At 46.5% G+C, this 14,779-nt stretch overlaps 1 protein-coding gene across 1 annotated transcript; it reads right to left on the minus strand.

The window, feature by feature from the left end:
- Window positions 1-974: 974 nt before the first annotated feature.
- On the minus strand, window positions 975-14,504 carry LOC136161884 (histone-lysine N-methyltransferase PRDM9-like). The gene is made up of 10 exons (XM_065927014.1): window positions 14,429-14,504; window positions 13,907-14,023; window positions 13,495-13,602; window positions 9,319-9,368; window positions 7,412-7,568; window positions 6,483-6,584; window positions 5,997-6,268; window positions 5,345-5,412; window positions 4,081-4,274; window positions 975-2,419 (listed from the first exon to the last, which is right to left on the minus strand). Exons 1-10 carry the CDS (start codon window positions 14,502-14,504, stop codon window positions 975-977), a joined length of 2,589 nt encoding a protein of 862 aa, XP_065783086.1.
- Between the last annotated feature and the right edge of the window lie 275 nt (window positions 14,505-14,779).

Raw genomic sequence — 14,779 nt, forward strand, 5'->3', positions numbered from 1 at the left:
TGCCAGATTCCGCCTGTGCTGACGCATCAGACCAAAATGCTGGTGCTCCCACGCCGTATCACAGATGAGAATAGAGACACAGAGAGGTTGAGCATCTTGCCCCAGCTCACGCAGCTGCAGAGGGCAGAGCTGAGAACTGGACCCCTGTGGTCGAATCTGGAGTCCAGATGCTGTGATGACCTGAGGGAGCGGCAGAGACCAGACGGCCCATACTGAGCCAGGCGCATGCGCGCACACACACATGTACACGTGGCCTTCACCTTTGCGGCTACAGAAGTCAGAGGGAACCAGAGGGCCACCAGGAGAGGCCAAAGGAGAGCCGGGGTCTATAAGGAGGAGAGGCCCCACTTCCCAGGAGGCCGGGGAATTCCCTTCCCTGGTGAGTCTGACTCCACTCTGCATTCCTCTCGCTGGACCAAGGATTGACTGTCCAGTGACCTAACTGAGTTGGCTCCAGAATTATGCCTTCTCAGGGGTTCAGCTAACTGGACCCCAATGCTGTCAGTGTTAAGGGGGGAATGAGTACATAGTCTGGGATTCAGATTTGTTTGGAGACAAAATTTATTAGAAGAGGGGACCTAAAAAACCACGAAGGCAATTGGCATGAACATCTCCAGAACACTTAAGAAACCCTCTGCTGTTTATCTACCTCCTCTCATGTCATGAAAGTGGAAGGTCTATTTAACAAGTAATTCTGTGCTTATCACACTCTTTCTTTAAAATATTTATTATATATTTATTTATTCGGCTGTGGCGTGTCTTAGTTGCAGCATGTGGGAGCTAGTTCCCAAAGCAGGTACTGAACATGGGTCTCTGCATTGGAGTTTTGACCCCTGGACCACCTGGGAATTCTCTCCTCATACTCGTGGGGACAGTAAGGGGTCACAGGCCTCCTCTGAGGCCCCCTTAGAGTTGAGGCATGGGGTGGCTGCAGAAATCCTCCTGTGGTTAAGGTGTGGTTTGTTGCTCATGACTCACTCACACTGCCTGCAAACATAGGGCTTCTCCCCTGTGTGTGTCCTCTGGTGGGTGATGAGGAGGAACTTCCGACTGAAGCTTCGCCCACACTCCCTGCAATCGTAAGGCTTCTCCCCCGTGTGTGTCCTCTGGTGTGTGATGAGATGAGCCTTCCGATTGAAGCTTCGCCCACACTCCCTGCAAACGTAGAGCTTCTCCCCTGTGTGTGTCCTCTTGTGTCTGATGAGATTGGACTTATCACTGAAGCTTCGCCCACAGTCCCCGCAAACATAGGGCTTCTCCCCTGTGTGTGTCCTTTGGTGTTTGATGAGGTCGGATTTCTGACTGAAGCTTCGCCCACACTCCCTGCAAACATAGGGCTTTTCCCCTGTGTGTGTCCTCTGGTGGGTGATGAGGAGGGACTTCTGACTGAAGCTTCTCCCACACTCCCTGCAAACATAGGGCTTCTCCCCTGTGTGTATCCTCTGGTGTGTGATGAGGACTGACTTATCACTGAAGCTTCGCCCACACTCCCCGCAAACATAGGGCTTCTCCCCTGTGTGTGTCCTCTGGTGTGTGATGAGATGGGCCTTCCGATGGAAGCTTCGCCCACACTCCCCGCAAACATAGGGCTTCTCTCCTGTGTGTGTCCTCTGGTGGCTTATGAGGAGGGACTTCTGTCTGAAGCTTCGCCCACACTCCCTGCAAACATAGGGCTTCTCACCTGTGTGTATCCTCTGGTGTTTGATGAGGACTGACTTATCACTGAAGCTTCGCCCACACTCCCCGCAAGCATAGGGCTTCTCCCCTGTGTGTGTCCTCTGGTGTCTGATGAAATCTGACTTCTGACGGAAGCTTTGCCCACAGGCCCTGCAAACACAGGGCTTCTCCCCTGTGTGTATCCTCTGATGTCTGATGAAATCTGACTTCTGAATGAAGCTTCGCCCACACTCCCCGCAAACATAAGGCTTCTCCCCTGTGTGTGTCCTCTCATGTGTGATGAGACTTGACCTGTCCTGGGAGCCTTGCCCACACTCTCTGCATGTGACCCTCATAATCCCTGAGAACCCTGCCCCTGTGAGCAATGTGCCTGTGTCCTCTGGATTCAGTTTCTGGCTTGTGCTGGGCTCGTCTTTCATTCGCTCATGCACCCCAGAACCCCCCATTTGTCCTCCGGGTGAGTAGGAAGAGGCCCTTGAAATCCTCTTCAGCCTTACGCTTTTCAGCAAAGCTTGGGGCCTGTCCTTGGCCTCCTGATCCTCAGGTTTGTCGCTCGGGCTGTGTGGATCTGAATATTGCTGATTTTGACTGCCTGGGCAGGGATCCTCTGGTTGGAGGTCTCTTTCAGATGGTCTCAGGAGGGTCTGAGAGGGGTGACTGCGTTGGATGTGTCGGCTGAGGAATTTCTGGCTGGAGAAGACCAGAGAGCAGGAGGCACATGGGTGGATCTTGGGCTTCGGTTCTGCTGAAAGAGGAAGCTTTTGGTCAGGTAGCTGGTTTGCTGTGGTCAGACCCTCCCCACTGATCATCTAAGTGTTGACAGTGCACGATCTGTCTCCCATCAAGTGCCTTTACAGTCCACTTTTCAATTCCACTCTTATTCTCTGCATCTACAGAAATCCAGGAATCAGGTGTCAGGGTCCTTTTCTACATATCACCCAGATAGGGACCTTCCAGCTGCATCAGAGGCAGCGTCTCTCCTGATAGAGGTGGATCTGCAGGGACTTTCCCTGCGCGTAAGTGTCTGAAAAGTCACGTCACAATGGCCACAGGTATTTACCCTAATGAGGGATAAGACTTGATGACTTAGGTGAAATCTCCTGAGAGGCTCCCTGTGGGGGGAAGATGTCTATTACGTTAGGGGCGCCTGACCTGGAGCTCTCTGCATATGGGATGCTGCACAGGGGGTGGGTAGAGCAGGTGTGGGTAAATCTGAGTTTGTGGTTCCTTGTTGAAAGAGCAGCCTTTGTGCCGATCTCTGCAGGAAGTGGGTTTGAGCCTCGATGAGACCGAGCGACTCAGGTCCCACTGACTACAGTTCTGGCTCCTGCTGCCCAAACCGATTCACAAATTGCTCCTCTTTCAGTTTCCCATAAATCATAAAATAAAGGCATATCCTTTCTCAAGCCTCACCAGTATTCATACCTCATTTAATTCATTCAGGCTTAATCCACTTAACATGCATTAGGAATCCCTGTTTAAAAATACATGTCCAGTCAGACCCTTCACACCCTCACTCCCAAGTATCTTCAGCCAACCCACTCTCCCCTCATGTCTGGCAATGAACTGACCTCTGAGGGGACTCCCCGCTGCTGTCTCTTCCCAAAAGTGAACCAAAACATCTTCTTACCACAGAGAACATGCTGCTTGCAGCTGAAAGCCTGCGGTTGTTCTGTGTCACCCAGGAGGACCCCTGGGGCCTGCGCGTGGACACAGGCCCTGAGGCTTCCGTGTCCCGTCCAGCCTCCTTCCTCTCCCTCTGTGCTTCCTCCCGCAACCCCGGCATGGCCTCGCTTCCCGGCCCTGGGGCTGAGGCACTGGCTGCTCCCCTGCCTGGAATCCTTCCCCGCAGGTCTTATCTCTGCAGAGACCCTGCCGCACCGTCCTGCCCCGCACCCTACCCTCTGCTCACGCTGACCCGAGGCACGTTCCCTGCGCTGGTTTTCCTCAGCACCAGCCCCTGTCTGGTATGAAGCCCCTGCTGCCCCAGTGGTTCTGTCTGTTTTGGTGCGTGGAGCCCCGTCTGGCACAGAGCGTGAACTCACATGACAACAGACTGGAACAGTAACTGAATGCGCATCACTGTACACGTGTCGCTTAGAAATGGGAGGAAATTAAGCAGAAACAAATACAGGGCAGAGAGCTGGTAGGTGCTAGAAATGTTGCTTTTTGCTTCTAAGTCTTTCAGCAGAAGGTGATGTTGCACATTTTTCTGCATGAAATATTAAAAATTAGAATATTTTTAATATAAAATTTTTCCTAACAATCATATGAAAGGAACGAAACTCTGAGGCATTTTAATTGCAACTCAACTGACTGTGGACTGGATTGTCCTCTGCTTCGAAATCGGACCACGGAGGCTCCCAGGATGGGGTGGGGTGCTGGAAGAGGGGAGACACTCACCTCTCCCAGCCGCGAGCTCACTCTTCCCCCTGCTGTTCCGCCTGATGCCAAGGTCCTGACCATACTCGTCCCCGTACCAGACCAGCAGCTCACAGCCCGGCCTGACCACCCGGCAGGTTCGGTAGAAGATCTGCCCGTGATACTGGAAGGCCACCAGGTTCTGCTCCTCGTCGTCCCGGGCACAGTTCACATACCTGGGGTCGAGGCCGGGAAAGGGAAAGAAATCTCAGGTGGTGAGTGCCCTCCACTGTCCGCCCATGCCCAGTTCCTTGCCTTCCGCCTCTGCGTCCGCCCCTCATGTGGACCTTCTGTTCACACCTTCGACCAGGCCATGTGAATTCCCATGCTTTTCTCTCCTTACCTAAGTAGCCATTTTACATAGCCCAGTTCCAGACTCATCTCCACCTGGACTGTCCGTGAGGCTGGTGACCTTCAGCTCCTCTAAACTCTGAATTAAGTTCTCTTTCATCCACAGGACTTGGTACTTCTTGGCTAACATGCAGCCCTCAGCACTCACCCCAGCCTGCCGTCTCTCCCGAGGCTTTCTCCCATCTCCCCACATGTATCCAGGGTCCTATTCGCTTGCCCACCCCCTCCCATGGAAACTTGGAGAGAGCTCTGATATAGCTTGAGACACGGAACAGTAATAGTCTGTTCACTGTCTGCCTGCCCTGATGAAAGGAGAGGCCCTCAGAGAATGGCCCTGCTCAGGGCCAAGCTGCCCCCCATTCCTTCTGAGGCCTCAGGGCCCGCTTCTCACGGGAACCAAGCCTGAGGAGGTTGTTGCCCACAGAGAGTCAAGGTCTCCTGTGTTAGGTTATCCTGGCGCTGTGCAGTTACTCAAAGATAGAAAAAGTAAGGATACTGTTCCTAAAATCAATTGGCTAATGTCTGTTTGCAGTATGTTCTCCAAAAGGACATGGGTTGTGTGATCTGCTTCAGTACTGATGTTCACTGTCTAAACTGAACCATAAAGGGTGTGGTAAGTGTCCATTAAGTGAGTTAAAGTGTCCCTGGTGAATCTCAACGCTTCAAGTTGTTTTCAAGTCCACCAGTTTTGTTCAGCATATAGACTTGTATCTTGACGGCACATGCCATATTTTTATTTCCTTCTTTCCAGTGTCTTTTGAAATGAAAGAGCATGATATGGAGGGAAAAGAGGACAAGAGATGTGAAAGCTCTTGAGGGAGCCGGGTTGAGACGGAAAGGGGCGTGGGATGGAGGGCGTCTCAATGTCTACACACCGCAGACTCACTGCACTCACCTCATCCAGTTGGCCCAAGACGTGTCCTTTCCATCCACATACTCGTAGCAGTTCCTCCCTTTGGTGATCTGAGTGTCAGAGAAAGAGTTACAAGCTTTCCTCTTTTTTTTTTTTTTGGTAGGAAGCAATAGAAGAGCTATTTCCCTGTGTAGTCATTGGTGCTTTTCAGCCTGCATGGATTCAACTGCCTGTCGGACCACACGGTAAGCTCCTTACTCATCATTCCAAGTCTGAGTCTCTTGGTTCATTGAAGGCAAGGGTTCCACAAGGGAGGAGTCACTTCTGTGTATCTCTACACTGTGCTCCCACCTCTCCTCTGACCTTTAGATAGAGGACCTGAGTGTCTGTACACTCTGTTCCCACCTCTCCTCTGACCTTTAGATGGAAGTCCTGTGAGTGTGTACCAAGGTGTTCCCACCTCTCCTCTGAGCTTTAGATAGAGGTCTGAGTGTCTGTACACTGTGTTCCCTCCTCTCCTCTGGCCTTTAGATGGAAGTCCTCTGTTCACGCCCACGGCACACAGTACACAGGGCTGACTGTGTCTTTGCCGACCGTGTTATCACCATCTGCATCCTCATATGTAGACATGAAATACCCCCCACCACGTACAAGTGATTAGAGGCCAGAGGACAGGGAAACGGGTGCTTCTCACCAGCCAGGCGTATCCACTGTTGGCGGCCTCTTCATCATCTGTGATCTGGCCCTCATAGGGGCCAAAGTGCAGGCCCAGCGGCAGATCGGATGCCTCGTTCCACACTCCAAGCCCAGCGTCAGGGATGCCCGACAGTCTGATGCTTAACCCAGGGGGCAGCGTGAGGACTGAGCGATTGGCATGCCCCTTTTCCACTGCACAGTCCTTTACAAATGTTGGGGGCCCATGGGCAGCACAGCTGTCGATGAAGAAGTTCTGACACTCCTCACAATCTGGAGGTGAGAACAGGGAATGAGAGGAGGTACAGTGATGTTGCTGGTCGTAATGACCTTCATAAAGAACTAGGGCATTCATGGCATTTGGCCTCGATCCTGCACCCCAAGTCATAGAGGAAGGGGATGGCCGGGGGACCAAATGGTGAGGTGAGGTTAGTGGACCAAGGCCTCGTAGCCCCTTCTCCGTGAGTGGGCCAGCGGGGTCACTCACAGAGGTAGTCGTCATCCTGGGGCTCGCTGACCTCTTGGTACACGTGGCCCTTTCTTTCCCGTAGACTGTACCTCTTCACTCCAGTCTCCTTTCTTCTGAGTTCTAAGATGGAGAACAGAAGCTCAGCAAGGCTGGTGGGGTCTGGGGAGTTAGCCCCATTTTATCAGAAAGTGTGAGATCTCCTACCTGTCCATCTCTACACTTTGTTAAAATTTTCTTATATGTATTTTTCAAACTTGTACTTTCGTAATTTTATGTTTTCATGTTCCATTATTTATTTCTCGGCCAGACTGTATTGCTTGTGGGATCTTAGTTACCTGACCAGGAATGGAACTCACACCTCCTGCAGTGGAAGCGTGGAGTCTTAACCTCTTAACCACCAGGGAGTCCCTTCTCTACATTTTCTTTCTTCTCCCTTTAACTACAGGTTCAGGAGACTGAGGCGCCACTGACCACAGATGCCCAGTTCAGTGATAGCATCCTGCACTTCCCGTTAGTAGGTTTAACTTCCCAACCTTCCTACTTAGGTAATAGTTCACCGACACATCTACTCAGAAAATATGTGTTAAGGGCTCATGACAAGTAAGGCATTGAGCAGAGGTCTGGGCATGAACACGAACAAAACACGGTTCCTCTTATCACAGTTGGATTTACTGAACTACTTGTAGGTGTCAGACTTTTGCATTTAATGTAAGGCTTTCAAGCACTGTATGAGTTATGTATCCTTATCCTCATTTTACAGATAGCATTCAGGATCTCAGAAAATGTATAAGATTTTCCCAATGCCCCAGTGCTAACTTCATGTCTCAGATCAGTCCAGCTGAAACCCCGCCTACCCAAAGTCCATGCCACACACCTAGGCCATGCTTATTAGTTTTTCTACAGGAATTAGAGGAACTAATTAGAGGAACTCCCCAAATTTCTCTTACCGGCTTTTTGTCTGGGGTGCTGTCCAGGGGTCCTCGCTTTTCTGTGATGGGGCACTGGATTCTGAGCCTGCTTGGAGCCACTTGTCTTCAGTGATTCTGCTGCTCCCGGCAATTCCTTCAAACTAGATTCATTACTTAATCGTTCCCTGGACATTCTCTTCCATGTGAGTAAAAGACAACATGCATTTCTTTAGTTCTTTAGGACTTTATGAAGTGTTTTCACATGCATGACTTTAGTTAATACTTTGACAATTCTTGGAAATACCTGATATGGGGGGAGGGGGTCTGAACACTGGAGTGTAAAATAAGGACCTAGGTGGATAGTGAATCAAAACTAGAATTCATATCTTAAGGTTCTTCCCCTTCAACTTTCTGCATAAAAGTGAGAGCAAGGCAGGGAGAAAAGCTGGAGGTCAGGGAAAGAAGAGGGTAAGGGCTGGTAGAGTGATCCGGGGGGTTTCTCTTAATAGTGGCCCTTTGACGGACGAGGACGTATGGAAAATTACAGAGGGGACAAAACACATGTGGAAAACAAGGTGACAGAGCAGTGAGATTAAGAAGAGAAAAGACGATTGGCAGAAACACATTTAGACAAGAAAGGAAATGAGATGAAAGCTGCAGGTGGCCATGTCCTAGCGACAATGTTTGGAATTAAAGTAGCTGGTCTCGTCAGTTCTCCTCGAACAAGGCTGTATGACTAGCTGGTTCTACTCAGTTTCCTGATCCATGAATTGGTATACAGCCTAATTCTTAATATTACAATGGGCATGAAATTTAATAACCTTCAACAAATTGTTGTGTGAGGTATTTAATACAGTAAGAACGTGAACGTACATCCCTTACGTATCAATTTATTCCCTAAACTGCCACTATATTTCAAGTGCAGCTCACAGATACTATCTTCAGCATCCTTTGACCTTTCTACTCCTAGATGAATGCCTAAATGTGGAGTCACTCACTCACGAACCATTCAGGGGGCACTTAGGGGCTTTGAGGTGGGCCTGGACTTCTGAGAACTAATGGGTGTGGGCTAGGATCTCAAACCTCACAACACAGGGGCAGGCTAAACACATGATTCCAAACAGGAGAGTTGCCTAGTTAGATCTCAGAGGGAGGAGTTGTTAGTCCCTCCTAAAAGAATGAGCATTTGAAATGATGCCCAGATGATGAGTTTCTACTCAAAAGCAGGTAATCTATGTGAAGTCCTTCTGTTACTTTCCTATTTGTTGCTTTTCAGTCATAAACCTGAGGCTTATCAGGGTTGCAAGTTGCTTCCTCTTATTGGAGTGGGAGGCTCTGAGGTAGGGATCCTGTCTCCTTCTTCATCTTGGACTGTCCACTCTACAAACTTCCCAGCATGTCCTTAACCTTCCCTTAGTCAAATGTCTTAGCATATCCCTCCCTAGCAAAGCACAAAAAACTGAGGTTGAAAACATCTCTCAGATGAATGATATAAAGATGTATGAATAAGCTTCATAGAACTATGGAAGTTTTAATCAGTTTGTAAGGTGTTTAGAGAATGTGCATTGGTTTAGATTGCACTTCCAGTGATACTGTGGTCTCAGGTATATAATCAAATGTTTCTTACCTTTTTTTGTGTGTGTGTCTATAATGGTGATAGCTCTATACCTGCTTATAGGTACTGTAGGATTGATTTAAGGTTTAGCAAGTTTATTCACATAAAATACTTGAAGTCTAAAATATTATGAAAATAATGTAACAACAGAACAACCTACTACTGCTGTTGTTCTTACTAACTGCAAAGATGGTGATGATATCAGACATTGTGCTAAAGATTCAGGACAGGAAGGCAGCGGTCTCCAGAATCTCTGTGTTTTCTGCTATTCTCACCTGTGACTGGATCCATGAGGAGGTTATTTTGGCAACAGGATTTGGGAAATATTCACTTTCTGGTGTTTACTGTGCTCCACTCTGAAGGGCATCGAAGAAGGTTTACCTAAAAAACAATGGGAATCAGTGTTTTGGTTGGTAAATGTTTCCAAACTCTGTGTATTCTAATTAAGGACACATAATTCTAAGCCAGAGAGTGACAAAGACAATGATTACCAAAGGAGGAATGGAAAATGATTTCTGTATCATCAACTCCCATGGTTCCACTGGGAGTATTACATAGTTTTCTTAAAATTAAAAAAATATATGAAACTTCATCCGTGCCTCATCTGCTTTTCATAAAATATCTAATAAATTTAATAGTCTTTCATGACAAAAGTTCTCAACAATGTAGGAATAGGAGGAAGTGACTGCAATATAATAAAGGTCATATATTGAAAGTCTACCTCTAACATCATAGTCATCAGTGATAAAGATCAAGAGAAAAGCCAAGGATGCCCTTTATCAAATTTCTGTTCACCATAATATTAGAACTCCTAGCCAGCGCTGTAGGTTAGAAATGGAAACAAAAGGCTTCCATTTGGAAAGAAAGAAGTAAAATTCTGTCTGCTCACAGGGGCATGGTTTTATGTGCAGAAAAATCTTTTAATCCAAACACACAAAATTCCTGCAGAGAAAGTTTCACGGTACAAAATCAACACTCAAATATCTTTCCATGCATGAAGAATGACCATTGCACAAAGGAAAATAAGAAAACAATACTATTTGTTTTTTATTTTTTTAAAGCTATATTCAAGAGATAAATTAAGAAAATATATTTATTTTTATTTCATTGTTTTTTCCAGGACTTTTGTTGCGGCATGTGGGATCTAGTTCCCTGACTAGGGACTGAACCCAAGTTCTCTGCATTGGGAGTGTGGAGTCCTAGCCACTGGACAAAGAATCTTATTTATAATAGCATTGAGAAGAATGAAGTAATTAGGAATAAACTTAAGGAGATGAAAGACTCATGTTGAAAACTACAAAATATTGCTGAAAGGAATCCGACAGAAATAATCGATAGGTGTCTCATGTTTATGGATTTAGAGGCTTAATATTATTAAGCTGTTCATACTACCCAAAGCAATTTAAAGATTCAATGCAATTCCTATTAAAATCCCAATGGAATTTTTTTCAGATATAGAAAATCCATCCAACAGTTAACACGGAATCCCAGAGCACCCCAAATAGGCAAAGCAATCTTAGAAAGAACAGCAAAGCTGGAGGCCTCTGATTTCAGAACACACTACAAAGGTACAAGAGCCAAAAGAGTGTGGATTTGGCAAAACATGTGTGCTTAGCCGCTCAGTCTTCTTGACTTTCTGTGACCTTTTGGACTGTAGCCCACCAGGCTCCTCTGTCCAGGGGATTTCTCAGGCAAGAATACTGGACAGGGTTGCCATTGCCTTCTCCAGGGGAACTTCTTAACCCATGGATTGAACCCGCATCTCCTGTGTCTCCTGCACTGAAGGCAGATTCTTCACCTGCTGAGCCACTGAGGAAGCTGGCTGGCATAAATACAGTATGTCAATCAATGGAACAGAATAGACAGCCAGAAATCAACTCTTGGATACATGGTCTAATGATCTTCATCTAGCGTGTCAAGATAATGGGGAAAGTTTACTGCCTGTAATGAATGGTGCTGGGGAAACAAAATAACCATATGCAAAATAATGAACATCTTACATCTTGAAGAGAAATCACTCAGAATGGATGAAAGACCTAAACGCAAGACTTGATAAGGCTCTTAGAAGACAACAAGGGTGAAGCTTCACGACACTGAATCAGCAATGATTTCTTAGATATGGTGCCAAGTGCACAAGTATTAGTAACAAAGTAAAAATAGACAAATGAGATTAATCTTAAAACCTCTGTGCAGCAAAGGACACTGAACAGAGTTGAAAAGGCCACCTATAGGATGGTAGAAAATATTTGTAAAATATGCATCTGATACGGGGTTACTAAGCATACATCAGTATGAAGGCTACCTATAAGCCAGGAAGGGAACCTGATGGACCATGATGGCACCTTGATATCAAATTTCCAAGTTCCAGGATTGTAAGAAAACCAATTTCTGTGGTTTAAGGAATGCAGTCTGCTTTGTTATGGCAGTCTGAGATGACTAACAGTGAGAGAAGGAATTGAATAGACATTTCTCCAGAGAAAATACACAAATGGCCAACAAACATACGAAAAGATGCTCAATATTACTAATCAATAGGGAAATGCAAATTGAAACCTTCTGTGATGGGCAATATGTATAAGAAGACAATAGCAAGTTTGGTAAGGATATGGATAAATTGGAACCCTTATACACTACTGTTGGCAATGTAAAATGTTGCAAGCTTTCTAGAAACAGTATGGAGTTTCCACAGAAAGTTAGAACTGCTATATGTTCTAGCAATCCAACTCAAGAGTTTGTTTCCACAAAAAATTGAAAGCAAGATATTGACTAAATAGTGGGCACATGTATGTTTCTTGCCCCATCATTCCCAATGGGCAAGATGTGTGAGCAATCTAAATGTTCATTGGAGATAAAAGATAGGGATTATATATAAGATATATATTATAGCTATTATATCCACATGCACACATGGAATGTTTTGAAGCCTTCAAAAAGAATTCTGTCACATGCTACGTCATGGATGGGCCTTGATGATATTATACTAAGTGAAATGAACCAATCAAAAAAGGCAAATATTGCCTGATTCCACTTCTCTGAGGTATCTAAATTAATCAAATCTATGGAAACAGAAAATATAATCGTGGTTGCCAAAGTCTATGAGGAGGAATGATTGGAGAATTGTTCCTCAGTGGGTTAGGGCTTCAGTCACGCAAGATGTAACACTTCTACAAATTTGTTGTACAGCAATGTGTGTATATATTCCCGGTGGCTCAGCCGTAAAAAATCCACTGGCAATGCAGGAGATGCAACAGATGCAGGCCCAATCCCTGGGTTGGGAAATCACCTGGAGCAGGACATGGCAACCCACCCCAGGATTCTTGCCTAGAGAATCCCATGGACAGAGGAGCCTGGTGGGCTCCAGTCTATGGGTACCCAGAGTCAGCCATGACTGAGGGATTAGCACTGCGGCCGCTAACACTAACGTGTACATAGTTAGCAGCGGTGTGCCATACACTCAGAAACTGTTAAAAAGGTAAATAAAGACGAGCAGGCGTATGGTGAACCAAGGCGTATGTATTCCCTATGAAGAGTCTCTCCTTATGTCAAAACCTTTGCAGACAACCAAATGTTTGGTTTTCATGTCCCTTTCCCTAGTTTTAATAACCTAAGGGAACAGAGGGACGTCCCTGGTGCAGAGTGGATGAGAATCTGCCTGCCAGTGCAGAGGACACAGGTTCGATGGCTGGTCCAGGGAGATGCCACTTTCTGCGGGGCAGCTAAGCCTGTGTGTCAGAAACTGCAGAGCCTGCACGTGCTCTGCAATGAGAAGACACTCACCGCAGCCAGAGAAAGCCCGTGGACAGCAACCAAGACCCAGTGCAGCCAAAACTAAATAAGTAATTTTTAAAAATCTGGGAGAACAAAAATCCATAGATGGAGAATCATAGCACTATCTAAACTGTTTTCTCCAGTCAGGGAGATTAACTCTTCTAAACTATTTGAGCAGCAGAAGAGGAAGTGAGCTGCTCACTTCTATTTTATAAAAAGTGAACTTCATTTTATTTACCTGATGACATCTCTGGTCAGTGAAATGTGGGAAAGATCATGGTGAATAAATAGTTCTCTCCAATCCTTTCCCAGAATCAAAATAAAGAATTAGTTTAACCTTAGGGTAAGAAGATCACAGGTCTTGCTTTATATACATACACAAATAATGTATCTTGACATAATATGTTAATCATTTCCTCTTTGAAGAGATTTAATCCAATAACCAATAACCAATCTCTTTGGTGAATTTATTTCTAAGGTTTGTTTAACTGCCTTTCACTAAGAATGTTTAGCAAGATAATTCTTTTTTAAAAGAATGATAAATTTTAACGCTAAAACTTTTGAGAATTACACTGGAAAACCTATACATTCATCTTCATTCAGGGTACTGTCAATACTCAGCCACAGCCACTTTGGAATGCTGAAAATTATGTTTTCCTTGCTACTGGCTGAGATGTAGTTGAGACCTAAGCCCAGGCTGGTTTCTGGAAGACACGTCCACACCCTCCTGGCCTCTCACCTTGCTGCCTTGGTGTCCATTCTTCATCAGAATCCTCAGTGTCATCTCCCTGGGGCTTGATGACCTGCCTGCGGGGATGCAAGAAAGTTGGTCGAGTGGCTCTGAAACCTGGAAAGAAGCAAAACATTTGTTCTAAGAAGGGGAAACAAAGCATAGAAGCAATGGAAAGTGTCACAGAGTCAGAATCTGTAGGATGGGCTGGGGGAATCTAGAATAAGGCAAGAGCTGAGCTCTGCACTGCAGGGTCACCCTCCCTCTGGTACAGAACTGCAAACATTTCCTCCAGGTTAGTCTCCACACAAAAGGGAACTGTGAGCAGGTGAGGCCACCTAAGAGCGGGCCAAGTGAACCCTAAGGGTGAAGACCTGTTTCGTGTTTCCCAGGCTCACAGGCACGCAGCACTTCCTGTTACCTATAGCAATCAGTGCTTCGTAGTTTCTTTTCACATTCCTATATCGGATTTTTTCCCATTCTCCCATCTCTTCCCATTCTTCCTTGGAGAAGTATACGGAGATGTCTTTGAAAGCATCTTTGGCCTAAGGGAAATAATAGATTTCATCAGTGATTTACTAATCTAAGTCAGACCTTAGAGCTGAGCCTTCTCCTCCACCTTCTGTGCGGGGAACAGCCTGAAGCTCCTGGATGGTCTGTGTGAGACAGGGATGAAGACATTCCTTCCCGACTGCGTCCTGCTTAACTGAACAAACACTGAGTATTTTCTTAGCTCTCCCTGGACACAGAGCAGTTGAGAAGCTAGTGTCCTGTTTTGTCCCACTCCACCCCAACATCTCAGAGAGGACCAGGCATTCCCATCCTGTGTACGGTCACAGGGAAGTTCATTCAGCTGCCCAGACAAGCAGTCTGTGGTGCTTCAGGGACCAGCGCCATGTCCTTCCTATAGAGCTGGCTTCGAGCCCAGCTTTGCCGCCTCCACCTCTCACCGTGGGCCTCTGCTCTGTTCTCCTGGCATTTCCCTCAGTGCCCTCCTCTGGCGACCTGTTCGGCCTCATGGCCATTGGAGTGCTCAAGACCAAGGTGCCTGTGGAAGAAGAAGGTGCTGAGATAGCCCAGACCACTGTCCAGAGCCTGAGCTGCCTGCCTTTGGTGGAGTGTCCAGGGTAGAAAGGTGAGGGGAAAGTCAGGTTGAGGGTATTGGTGGGATGGACGGATCCTGACTAGATATGACAGATCAGCCTAATGTGAATTAAATTTGGTTTCTTTGGTTCCCCTACAATTCAGCCCCTCTGAGGGAAGTCACTGGGAGGGATGTGTCTGTGGGTGACGG

Source organism: Muntiacus reevesi, chromosome 2 (genome assembly GCF_963930625.1).
Source record: "Muntiacus reevesi chromosome 2, mMunRee1.1, whole genome shotgun sequence".
Classification (NCBI taxonomy): domain Eukaryota; kingdom Metazoa; phylum Chordata; class Mammalia; order Artiodactyla; family Cervidae; genus Muntiacus; species Muntiacus reevesi.